The sequence below is a fragment of the Arachis ipaensis genome, chromosome B07, assembly GCF_000816755.2.
Source record: "Arachis ipaensis cultivar K30076 chromosome B07, Araip1.1, whole genome shotgun sequence".
NCBI lineage: Eukaryota > Viridiplantae > Streptophyta > Magnoliopsida > Fabales > Fabaceae > Arachis > Arachis ipaensis.
Window position 1 is genome coordinate 7,902,011 of NC_029791.2, and position 14,248 is coordinate 7,916,258.

The 14,248-nt window shown below is 38.7% G+C and overlaps 1 protein-coding gene across 1 annotated transcript; it reads left to right on the top strand.

The window, feature by feature from the left end:
- LOC107606690 lies at positions 1,898 to 3,406 on the top strand. Its single transcript, XM_016308723.1, has one exon. It carries the CDS (start codon positions 1,898 to 1,900, stop codon positions 3,404 to 3,406), a length of 1,509 nt encoding a protein of 502 aa, XP_016164209.1.

The window sequence follows — 14,248 nt, forward strand, 5'->3', positions numbered from 1 at the left end:
GTGTGGTCTTCTTTATTTTTAATATTGAGAATTCTCTTTTAAGACTCCGTTAACAATTAATGAAAACCTCATTCATACGATCATACCAGAACCACAATGATTCAAAAAAAAAAAACTTTTGATGTCCAAAAATTTCTTGCATAAGAATTGCTAAATTATCACTTATTCAAGAATGAAAAAAAAATCAAGACATTTTTTCTTTGATAAAAAAGAGACAAATAGTGGTAAATTAGTCTGAAAGAATCAAAATTTTAATTATTCTAAGTTAAGTATCTTCTAAAATAAAAATCTAAAAAAAATTATTAATATTTGGTTGCGATGTGGAAATATTAATTATGAATCATAGTTTTAATACTTCTCGGTGTAGAAGACAATAATGCAGCGTATGCTCTTTTGTTGTGGCAAGTGAGTATGATAGGGAAGATCAGTAACATTCCGAAATCTAGTTGAGATTTAGATGGGTTAGTTAAGGTAAGATGGTAGCAAGTGAGTATGCTTGGAAAGAGTAGCAACATTTCCAAATCTAATTGAGGTTTAGGGGAATGGTAGTGGACCTATGTCTGTTGGGTTTTTCTTTTTTGACTGTTAACCGGAGAAAATAAGTAGGCTTGGTTTTAGTCGGGTGTCCGCGAATCGGATCGGATCAGATATGACCGAAAATTCGATCCAATCCGCATAATTTTCATCGGATCGAATCGGATATGATATCCGCGCTTTTTAGTGCTAGATCCGATCCGATCCGATCCGCATATTTGTGGATAGGATCGGATCGGATATCGGATATATCTGTAACAACCACCCCTTCTAGAAACAAAATTTAAATTTCAAAGTTTGAAAATCGGTTAGGAGATAAGATTAAAATTTTGAAATTTTGGATAGGAACCTAGTAACCGAAACTCTTTTTAAATAATAAAAATAAAATAATACAATATATGAATAATAATTACTAACTAAAATATACAAACAAGTAAATATAATACCAAACATATATATTTATTTATTTTTTAATTATTATGGTGCGGATCTGCGGATCCGCGGATGTAGGGCATATATCCGCGATCCGATCCGCAAAAGGTGCGGATCGGATCCGATTAATTTGCGGATCAGATCGAATCCGCAATTTTTGGATCGGATGCAGATATTTACCGCAGATCTGCAGATACGATCCGATCTATGGACACCCCTACGTTTTAGGGACTTTGCGTCTTTGCGACAATATGGTATCGCATGAAATCTTTGTATATATATAATAGTGAAAAAAGTAATCTATCACATTAATTTACTTAAGAAACTTATTTGTGAAAAAAGAAAGTTTTAATAATTGATAATAATTATTTAAAAATAGAGAAAATATTATTTACTGGTGATATGGTCACCATAAATACGAGCTATAACTCGGCCTCATAACCGTTACTGGTAGCCACCATAACTCGTCATTTGCCGTTATTGCTCGGCCTTTATGAGCTATAACTCGGTGACATCAATACTCTTATCATAACCGACGTCTCAAACGGTATGATAAAATCGGTTATGAAATCAATCATCACAGAAACCGACAATTTATCACCCAGAATGTAACGGACGAAGAAATATCTATAAAAGAAAGGTAAAGTATCTTTTTTAAGGACAATTCTGAACTTGACACCATACTGACTTAAGCATTGGAGTGCCTTTGCAGGTACACTCCACCCCCTTTGTATTGCTCGTGCTCCCACACCTACAACGAACATAAAGAAATCGGATTTTGAGAGTCGGACGTTCAACCTTGCAGCACATAGCTCGGCTGATCTCGAGGAGTTGAAGCCGATCTATTTCCCAGGCAAGATCAACTGGCGCCCACCGTGGGGCCGAGGAAATCATATTTTTTCTTTTGGTCCCATCACCTCCATCTGCATCCATGGCTGACGCACCGCCTCCTTCACTGTCCGAACTCATACGAATGGTAGCTGAGCTACAACAAGCTAATCAACGAATGGCTGACGAAAACCAAATAATGGCTGCCCAAATTGCTGAACTAAATCATGCTCGGATTGAGCACAACGATGCTCATCGCCAGCAGGCAGAAGACGAGGAACATCAGTCCCAACCGACTCATGTTTCAGAAACCGCTCGACGCGAGGGGCAGCAGCCCGAAGATGAAAAAGAAGAGTCCGACGACCCTGTAGGTCCCTTCACAGAAGAAGTAATGAACTTCGAACTGCCGAAGAGGTTCACTCTGCCGCTGACCCTCATGCCTTATGATGGACTCAGAGACCCGAGGAAGTTTCTAAAGAAATTTCGATCAATAATGATCGTCAATGGTGCATCAGATACAGTTTTATGTCGTTGTTTTTCGAATTATTTAGACGGCCCTGCACTTGATTGGTTGTGTGCTTTGCCTGCAGGTTCCATTTTGCGTTTTCACCAGTTGGCGAAGTTATTTGAAGAGCATTTCGCCGGATCCGCAATATACTTGCACGATTCCGATTACTTGAACACTATCAAGCAAGGACCAAACGAAAGCTTAAAGGACTACATGACCCGCTTTACCAAGGTCGCGATCAACATACCAGACCTCCACCCCGAGGTCCATCTGCACGCAATTAAAAGCGGCCTCCGACCCGGAAAGTTCCAGGAGACAATCGCAGTAGCAAAACCAAAGACTCTAGCAGAATTTCGGGAAAAAGCAAAAGGACAAATTAATATCGAGGAGCTCAGACAAGCTCGGAAGTCTGACAAGTCACACTTCCGCGAAGAAGATAAGAACTCAACCATTAAGAAAAGTTTTAAACTAACACCTCGATTTGATTCTTATACGCAGTTTAACACCAAGAGAGAAGACATAATCAAAGAGATCTTGAACTCAAAACTAATCAAGCCACCGAGAAAAGCCGGCACGTACCAAGATGCAAAGAACGTGGACAAATCGAAGTACTACGCTTTCCACCAGAAACACGGCCACAATACCGATGATTGTGTGGTCGCCAAAGATCTTTTGGAACGACTAGCAAGACAAGGACACCTAGACAAATACATTGGTGGTCACATCCAAAAATGCGGCCCTAGCTCCACAACAAGCGACCTCTCTGAACAACATCAAGGAAAAGAGAAGGCATCTTCAAGCCAATATGAAAGACCACGAGGTATAATCACTTGTATTTCAGGAGGATACGCAAGTGGAGGATACTCAAACTCGGCAAGGAAAAGATCGTTCAGAGCAATATGCTCGGTAAACGGACCGCACCAAGATGTAGCAATCACTAATCCACAAGCAGAAGTCACTTTCACACATGCCGACTTCAACTCCAAAATACAAAATTTGGACGACCCTGTGGTAATCACCCTTCAGCTAGGGGATCTATTAGTGAAAAAAGTACTCTTGGATCCCGGGAGCAGCGCCGATGTTCTGTTTTACTCCACATTTTAAAGGATGAAGCTCAGCGACAACATGCTACAGTCCACAGGAGGAGACTTGGTCGGCTTCTCAGGAGAACGAGTTCAAATACTCGGATCAGTGTGGTTACAAACCACACTGGGTGAGCACCCTCTTTCAAAAACTAATGATATTCAATATTTAGTAGTCGATTGTTTCAGCCCATATAACCTTATTCTCGGCCGACCTTTTTTGAATAAGTTCGGCGCCATTGTGTCTACAGTTCATCTCTGTGTAAAGTTTCCACTGCAGGACGACCAGGTTGTAACAATCCATGGAGATCATAAAGAGGCACGACAATGTTACAACATCAACATGAAATTCCAAAACCGCTCAACGCAACAAGTCAACAATGTCAACCTCAAACAAAAGGAACACACACTAGCCGACCTGGACCCAAGAGCTGATTTTCTCGAGCGCCCAAAACCCTCCGATGACCTACAAAAGGTGTATTTCAATAATGACCCTAACAAATTTACATATGTAGGTACCTCAATCAACACATCTGAGTTACAGGCCATAACAACCTTCCTGCAAGAACACGCCGACCTTTTCGCATGGACACCATCAGACATGCCCGGCATCGACCCACAGATTATCAGTCATAAACTAGCAATAAACTCGGCAGTCCGACCAGTGCAGCAGAAGAAACGAAAACTCGACGAAGAGAAAAAGAGAGCGTCACTAGAAGAAACACAAAAGCTCATCAACGCCGAATTTATCAAAGAGATCAGATTCACCATCTGGTTAGCCAATGTGGTAATGGTAAGAAAACAAAATGGTAAGTGGCGCATGTGCGTCGACTTCACTGATTTAAACAAAGCATGCCCAAAGGATTCTTACCCTCTACCATCCATAGACTCTTTAGTAGACAATGCATCAGGCTACGCTACTTTAAGTTTTATGGATGCGTATTCAGGGTATAATCAAATACTCATGCACCCCTCCGATCAAAATAAAACAGCTTTTATCACTGATTTCGGTAACTATTGTTATAAAGTTATGCCATTTGGATTAAAGAACGCAGGTGCAACTTACCAGCGCCTTATGGATAAAGTGTTTGCCAAACAAATCGGCAGGAATATCGAAGTATATGTGGATGATATGGTCGCCAAAATAAAAATCGAACATAATCACATCAGTGACCTTACAGAAATATTCGGCCAGATCTGCCAGTACAACATGCGTCTCAACCCCGAGAAATGTGCATTCGCTGTGCAAGGGGGTAAGTTTTTGGGTTTTTTGCTAACATGCAGGGGAATAGAGGCAAATTCAGACAAATGCCGAGCAGTGCTGGATATGGCCAGCCCTAAAACAGTCAAAGAAGTTCAGCGCCTCACAGGACGACTTGCCGCACTTTCCAGATTTGTTCCTTGCCTAGCTTCAACTTCTATTCCTTTTTTCCAAACAATTAAAAAGAAAAATAAATTCGAATGGAACGACGATTGTGAGAAAGCCTTTTCAAAATTAAAAACAACTCTCTCACAACTGCCGATCTTACAAAAACCCCTACAAGGGGAGGATTTATTTCTATATCTGTCAGTTACTGATTGGGCGATAAGTTCGGCCCTTGTTACAGAAAGAAACAAAGTTCAGCATCCGATATACTTTGTCAGCAAGACTCTCCAGCATGCCGAGCTCAATTATCCAAGGATTGAGAAGCTCGCACTGGCACTAATATTCTCGGCGCGACGTCTCCGACCTTACTTCCAGAGCCACGTTATCCACGTCAGAACCGATCACCCGCTAAGACAAGTGTTACACAAACCAGAAATTGCAGGACGACTCATAAAATGGGCAGTCGAACTATCTGAGTTCGATATTAGATACCAATCCAGAGGACCGATCAAGTCTTAATTTCTGGCAGATTTCATCGCCGAGCTCACAATACCATCCAAAGAAGATCATGCAAAACAATGGACCTTATATGTAGACGGCTCTTCAAATAATGGGGGCTGTGGAGCAGGAATTCGTCTGGAGGCCGAAGACGGATTCATATTGGAACACTCAATACACTTAGCTTTCAAATCCAGCAACAACCAATCCGAGTATGAAGCACTGCTCGCTGGACTCCGACTTTGTTTAGATCTCCAAATCTCGATGATCAAGGTATATTGTGATTCTTTGTTAGTGGTACAGTAGGTAAACGACCTTTTTCAGGTAAAAGATCCTCTACTCTCTAAATATCTATTATTAGTAAAAAAATTATCAACAAAATTTGCCAAATTTGAAATAGAACATATATCACGTGAACAAAATCAAAGGGCATATATCTTATCTAAACTCGGCAGTACACAGTCCGAGTTATCCACGCTGCAACAGTTTACAATAACATCACCCACTGTTACTCTGACAAATGTGTTAAGTGTTACACAGGTAAAGGATTGGAGGGACGACTTTATACACTATTTACAAACAGGTAATATACCAGAAGGGGTCGAAAACAATAAAAAGTTCCGACGGCAAGCATCTTCTTTCACAATATTCAATGGAACACTGTATCGACGAGGTTATACTCGGCCTCTACTCAAATGCCTTAACAACTCGGAAGCTGAGATAGCCTTAGCTGAGGCACATGAAGGAATCTGTGGCACACACACAGGTGCTCGGAGCTTAGCATCAAAGGTCCTCCGAGCTGGATTTTTCTGGCCTACTTTAACGCACGACAGCCAACAAAAAATCCGATCATGCAACAACTGCCAAAGACACGCACCACTGATACACATACCAGCAGAGCAATTACATCATTCAGATATCAGCTGGCCATTTAACCAATGGGGTTTAGACATACTTGGTCCATTCCCTACGGCACCGGGCCAGGTAAAATTTCTTATTGTTGGCATTGATTATTTCTCCAAATGGGTAGAAGCCCAACCTTTGGCAAAAATCACATCCCAGCAAATGATTTCGTTCGTTTGGAAAAACATTGTTTGCCGTTTCGGCATACCTCAACATATCATAACTGACAATGGTCGCCAGTTCGCCGATCAGAAATTTCAATCTTTTTTGCAGAACCTCAAAATAAAACAGCATTTCGCCTCGGTCGAACATCCTCAAACAAATGGACTCGCCGAGGCAGCAAATAAGGTCATCCTGCATGCACTTAAAAAGAAGCTAGATGATGCCAAAGGGCTCTGGGCCGAGCTTATACCTGAAGTCCTTTGGGGATATAACACCACCCCACAAACATCAACAAAGGAAACACCGTTCAGACTTGTATATGGCTCCGAGGCTATGATACCCCTGGAAATCTCCCAAAGCTCATTCAGGACACAACTCGGAAATCAAGAGGAAGCTCGGAGAACCGAACTCGATACCATCGAAGAAGTCAGAGACATCGCAACATTAAGGCAACGAGCAGCACAACAAGCAATAGCTCGCCAATACAACAAAGCCGTTAAAAGCAGATCCTTCATGCAAGGAGACTTGGTACTTCGGAAAACAGAAACTGCTCAGAAACAAACCTCGCATGGAAAGTTCGCAGCAAACTGGGACGGTCCATACTGAATATCAGAAGTACTCGGCAATGGAGCATACAAACTCGAATCAATAGATGGTAAACTACTACCCAATACTTGGAATGTATCTTCCCTAAAGAAATTTTATAGTTAAAAGGCAGGGACAGGCTTGTACTCTTTTTCTTACTACCAAGATTTTATCCCAAAGGGTTTTGCTTGGAGAGATTTTAACGAGACTAGCCTACCTGCACCTTTGTATTTAAAAGGTTCAAAAAGACTCCGAATATATAGGAGACGAATATTATCTTATTCTTTATCAAATAACTGTACGAATGATATTATCAATCAAATATAACTCTATCAATACAGCTCAGACAAACGCCAATACTCGTCTAAGCTACAACCTGCCATTATCAAATAACATCATCAGCCACAAGGCCAATAAACTCGGAACACTTTCCAAACAACCGCAAACAGCTTTTACAAAAGCATCACATTCAAAATTCAAACAAGTCAATTCAACAAAGTTCAAAACACACGAACTAACTATTACATATGCAAAACAAATTCAAAAAAGTTTCTAACAAAACACATTAAGCATTATCAGCTTCATCTTCTGCGTCCCCATCATCTTCAATCAGCTGACCATCTCGCACTATCTTTCCAGGATCCATACCAGAGAGATCGGCATCTGGTACCAAAAACTTTACCTGCAACCTTGCCCTTTCAAAACCTTCAACAAAAGAATCCAATATCTCATCCGCCTTTTTCTTCTCCATATCTTTAAATTGAGCAGTGACCTCAATAAGCCGAGTTTGCATGTTCGCCAGATCACTTTCCTTTTTCTTCAAATCTTCCACATCCTTAACATAACTTTCTTTAGTCTCCTGCAACAACTTCTCGGTCTCAGTCAAACGCGCCTGAAGCTCAGCAGCAGCACTCTTACTCTTAACCAACTCCTCCTTCAAAACAGAAACCTCTCCTTTTTCTGCAGCAACTCTCTTATACTTCAACTCTTGGCTACGCCCAAGACTTGCAAGGCGCAGGCCAACAACCTAGAGAAAGAAATAAACCAAAATTCATAAGACTCCCAAAGAAAAAAGAAAAATAAAGAAACAACAGTCGGCTATTACCTGCATATACTGCCCAATAGCCATGTCTCCAACCTCCTTTGCAAGAGAAACATCAGCCGACGATTGGCAATACTCGTCCACCACAGCCATATAGGGATATTCCTTTCCCCAAACCGAAAATGCCTCACTTTGTTCAGAAATTTCATGAAGCCTTTTTTGATTACCCATAAAAGCCTGTATCTTTTCCAGCGGAACACCTAACTCCTTTTCATCAGAATCATCGGACAACTCAACAAGGTCGGACTTCCTTCTCTTCTTCGCAATCACCTTCCTCCGACCTTGACGAGGCTGAGTAACCTCGCCAGTCCCAATAACTTTCTCAGCATTAGATAACGATACCTCCTTCTCCAGATTCTTATTTTTGAAACGCGTCCTCAGAGACGCAGCTGAAACACCAGGGTATTTACCACCTGCAAAAACAAACAACATCAGAAATATGACGAAAACCAAAAAACACCTTAGAAACAACCCTATAACTCACCCAAATAGGCTACCACAGCATCTTTATCCTGCTCCCACTTCAAAAGCTCATACATTGAAATCAGGTCTCCCCGACCGATATTTTCAACAAGAAACTCAATCAAACAAACATTTCTCGGAGAGATAACTTCAGGTCCGAGTATATTTTGAGGTTCCGAGCACCAATACAATGGAAACTTCTCAGCCAGATTCTCATCTATGAAAAACGGAAAATCTTTTTCCAGACCCCTAACCTTTAAATACATCTCTTTAAAATCTTTGAAAGAAGATTTGTACAATTTGAAAATGCCAAAACCAGGGGTGCTATTGAAATTTATCCAACCACCTTTCCACACCCTTTTGGCGTGAAATAAAGAAAAGAAAAGGTCAACAGACGGCACCTCTTCCAGAAACTCCATTAAAATTTCAAAAGAGCGAAGGAACGCCCACCCATTTGGATGAAGCTGCAACGGAGCGCAGTTTAACTGCCTCAAGACCTGACATTCGAAATCAGTGAAGGGTAATCTAACTCTCAAGTCTTCAAGAATGCAGCTGTGCATATAGAAAAATTCAAAGCCTCTACCCCGGTGATAAACCCTATCATTAACACTACAGGGCAGTAACTCAACCCCAACTCCAGAATTCTGCCTCACTACCCTACTAGCATCCACCTCCTTAACAGCAGCTTCATCACAGAACAATGACACCCGCGACCTCACATCATCCCCAATCCAGTCATAAGACCAATCTATTCCAACTTTCTTTTCCTTCTCAAACCCCATCAGAAACAGTAAACAAACATGCAACCAAGAAATACAAAAAATGAGAGAAGAAAGAAATTAGAAGAACACAGACATGACCATACCTCTCGTGCTCATTCTTCACACAAGAAGCAGAAAACCAAAACGCCCAAATTCCAATCAATAGAAAAAATTAATCACAAACAAAAACGTTCCAAATATCACCCTTGCCTCAGTCACATCAAACGGCGAAAGGAGCATTGGAAACCATCAAAATATTAATGAAGCTTCCACTCATTCTGTCTCCTCAATAAAAAGCGCGCACGATTTCCCACGTCGCACAAATAGAAAGTTGATTTAATGAAGTACGTTGAACTAGGGGCTCACTCAGTAATCCACTTTACCGAGTTATAACTCATCACAAAAGCTCAACCTGCTTCATTAAAAAACTTTCCTCAGGCTAAGCTTGGGGGCTGTGATATGGTCACCATAAATACGAGCTATAACTCGGCCTCATAACCGTTACTGGTAGCCACCATAACTCGTCATTTGCCGTTATTGCTCGGTCCTTATGAGCTATAACTCGGTGACATCAATACTCTTATCATAACCGACGTCTCAAACGGTATGATAAAATCGGTTACGAAATCAATCATCACAGAAACCGACAATTTATCACCCAGAATGTAACGGACGAAGAAATATCTATAAAAGAAAGGTAAAGTATCTTTTTTAAGGACAATTCTGAACTTGACACCATACTGACTTAAGCATTGGAGTGCCTTTGCAGGTACACTCCACCTCCTTTGTATTGCTCGTGCTCCCACACCTACAATGAACATAAAGAAATCAGATTTTGAGAGACGGACGTTCAACCTTGCAGCACATAGCTCGGCTGATCTCGAGGAGTTGAAGCCGATCTATTTCCCAGGCAAGATCAACTGGATTTGAAATTTATTTTAATTTTTGAAAATACAATCTCTAATATTTACAGTAAATTGTTTATTATTTCAAAGAATATTAGAAATTAACATATTTAATGAAACTAAAGACTAATAATTATTTTTATATTCTCTAATTTTTTTTTTCTTTCTGTTATTACAGTTTCTTCTTGTTTTGTGATGCTTTCTTTTTAAGCTTTTTTTTTTTATATCCTTTATCGTATCTAGAGTCACCAATTTTTTTTTATAATGAAAATCACACTTTTAGATTCAACAAAAAAAATTTGAGAAATTTAATGAATATAATTACTCTACTTGGAGATATCTTGCTGTTCTTAGTCTTGAGAGTCTGGGACTAGAGAATCATCTTGATCCAACAAAGATCCCAGAAAAATTCACATCAAATGCTACCAAGAAAATTATTACTGAATTAGAAGAGCTCAAGAATTGGCGCTAACATGACAAAGCCCTCACAACTTGGTTAGTTGCTTCAATGACAAATTGTTTCAAAAACAAACTCATTCACCTATCTAGATTCTATGAAGTTTAGAACAAAATTGATGAATATTTTCAGGCTACTGCTTTTGCACATGTTCAAAGTCTAAAGAGTCAACTCAGATCCTGTAAGAAAACTGGCTCAGCTAGTGAATTTCTTGCCAAGATTTGTAAAATTGTAGACTCTTTATTTTCTGTGGGTTATGAAATACCAGAAGATGATCATATACAAGCCATCATTGATGATCTTTCCGAAGAGTATGCGGTATATATTTCCTCTGTCACAGCAAAAAAAAGGTTCATTTTGAGTAGTTGAGGCTGAAGCATTTCTTCTCTCCCATGAAGAAATGTTTGAGCGTTTCAAGAAACCAGAAACTGGCATGCCCATTGCTCATTATGTTCAAACTTCTTCATCCAACTTTGATTACTCACGAAGCGATGCTAATAGACGTGACTGTAGAGGATGGAATAACCGTGGTAGTGGTCGTTTCAACAACAACTCAAGAATGCAGTGTCAGTTGTGTGGACAATTAGCGCATGTGGTGTGGAATTGTTACCACAAGTTTGATCACTCATCTAACCTCAATTCTGGAAATACCTCTACAACACCTCAGATTTCCTACATTAATCTTTAGCCACCACCATTGCCAGCAACTTTTCATCAACCAACGGCATACTTCACTGCTCCATCCTCCTCACTGAATGAAGCTTCATGGCTTGCGGACTCTGGTGCAAGCCATCACTTAACACCAGATCCTACAAACCTCCTATCTTCTTCGGCAAATAACACAAACTCAAATCAGGTCTTTGTGGGTAGTGGTATAGGTATAGCAATAAAAAATTCAGGTTCTTCTATTCTATATGATAAATATGCTAATATCACATTTCGTTTAAAGAATTTGCTACATGTTCCTCAAATTTCACAAAATTTGCTAAGTGTATCTAGGTTTGCTGCTAAAAATGAGATCTTCTATGAATTTTGGCCTGATTATTGTGTTATTCGTGATTAGACTACCAGAGATTATCTCCTATAAGACATAGCTAGGAATGGAATTTATTCTTTTGACAATCTCAAAGTTTCTAAGCCTCTGTCTTTGAAATCTGCCTTAAGCTGCATTTTTAACTTTTAAAATTCTGTTACTTGTAATTCTACTGTACCTAGCAATTTAGACATTAGCTCATCAATTTTGAGTGCTTTCAATACAAAGTGTAATGAGAATAATAGCACAGTTTTATGGCACAAATGGCTTGGCCATTGTGCAATGAAAACAGTCCATACAGTGATGAATAAATGTTCAATTCCTATTTTATATTCTGCATCTTCTTTACAATATATGTGTGAAATCTGTCCTTTGAATAAGATGTATCGATTACATTTTGATAAAATTAAAACTGTGTATAATGAACCATTATAATGTGTCTTTGCTGATCTTTGGGGACCAACCCCTGTGACTTCAAGACAAGGCTTTAAATACTATACTTGTTTTGTGGATGGCTTTTCCAAATTTACTGTTATTATTCTGTTATAGAATAAGTCTCAAAATTATTAGCATTTGAAAATTATAAAAAATTGATGGAAAAACATACTAGTCATCATATTAAGGCATTACAAACATATAAGAGAGGTGAGTTTATGTCCAAGGCTTTTGTTAATTTGCTTGCTAATTAAGGTATTCAACATAGAATGTCATGCCCTTATACACATCACCAACAAGATAGTATGGAAAGGAAGCATAGACATATTACAGAAATGGAACTTTTTCTCTTAGCGACAGCATCTCTACCAATGTAATTTTTGGATGATGCCTTTATTACTTCTGTTTATATCATTAATAGGTTACCAACAACAGTCCTTGACAACAAAAGTCCCTATGAAATCCTATTTAATCAATCACCAGATTTTGGTTTCTTTAAAGTTTTTGGATGTGCATGTTTTTCTTTCTTAAGATCATATAGGAATGCTAAGTTTGATTACAAGTTCGAGATGTGTCTATTTCTTGGTTATGATTCCAATCATAAAGGGTACAAGTGCATGGCCAAAGATGGCAAAGTTTATCTTGCAAGACATGTAACTTTTATTGAAAACTTATTTCTTTACCATACAATATTTCATAATTCTGCATCCACACACTTTTTAGATATACCAGATCAAAATCCAGAGCCTATAATATTTGAAATAAGTCCAGCATCAACACCAATTACTGATACACAGACCTCTACCCCACATGCTTCTTCAATAGCTTTAGACTCATCAGATACTACACCTCTTTCTAGTAGTACTTCCACAAATCAGTCCCCTATGCACCCACATCCCTCCCCCTCACACACATTAGCCACTATATCTTTGCCCCCAAACTGATACTCCTATCCTTATAAGTGTAGCAGACACATACTTACCACCCATCATACCCACAAATACACATTCTATGATTACAAGAGCCAAATCAGGCATACACAAATCCAGAGCTCTTTCGACTCAGGTTGCTGATCTTGTTCACAACTATTCCAACAACAGTTAAGCAAGCTCTTAACTGTCCTCATTGGAAGAGAGCAATGGATGCTGAGATACAAACACTTCAGAGGTGTAATACATGGACTCTTACTAAACCACCATTGAATGCAACAGTTATTGAAAGTAAATGAGTATTTACCATCAAGAAAAACCAAAAAAGCGATATTCTCAGGTACAAGGCAGGGCTGGTTGGCAAGGGATTCCATAAAAAAGGAGTGGATTATGCAGAAATTTATTCACCAGTGGTTAGGCCAACCACAATGAGAGTTATTTTGACCATTGCAGTTTTATTGAGATGGCCACTACGACAGTTTGACTTCGATAATGCCTTCTTGAATGGCAAGCTCAAAGAGACGGTCTACATGGCTCAACCCCAGGGATATGTTCATACCAATAATACTTTAGTTTGTAAACTCAACAAAGCTATATATGATTTGAAACAAGCACTTTGGGATTGGTTCAAGACTTTGGCAGAAACTCTTTACAGTTTTAGTGTCAAAAATACAAAATCTGATGTCTCATTATTTGTTAGAAACAATTCTACTATTGTTACTTATCTCTTAGTTTATGTGGACGATATAATTGTTACAAGTAACAATTCAAGGGAAATTGAGTCTTTGATAGCTCAATTGAATAATAAATTCTCTTCGAAGCTTTGTGATGCTTTCTTTCTAAGCTTTCTTTTGTATTCTTTACATTGCTAAATAATGTGGGTCTTCCAATATTGTTCTTGACTATTCGAATTCAATGATTTTAAGATGTATTAAGAATTTACAAACTATAATGTCATTTTTGTTTTTAAATCCTGTTTTTTAGAAGTTCTTTTATATTTTACTACATATTACCATAAGTACCAAATTTGCATCAACTTTCCTTTTCAAAAAGATTTTTTTTCATTTGATTTCTCTTATTATTTTTTATTTACAAATATTCATGAAAATTCACTTTCAAGTTCTACAAGATTTTGTTTTAAATTTTTAGTCATTAATTCTTATATACACCATACGGTACATAATTTATGTTGTATAATTAATGAAATTCTTTTTTATTTTTATATTTTATTATTTTATTTATATGATTTATAAATAAAATCATAAA

Coding starts and splice junctions, on each gene's coding strand:
- LOC107606690 (XM_016308723.1), top strand. CDS start 1,898: ATGGCTGACGCACCGCCTCCTTCACTGTCCGAACTCATACGAATGGTA.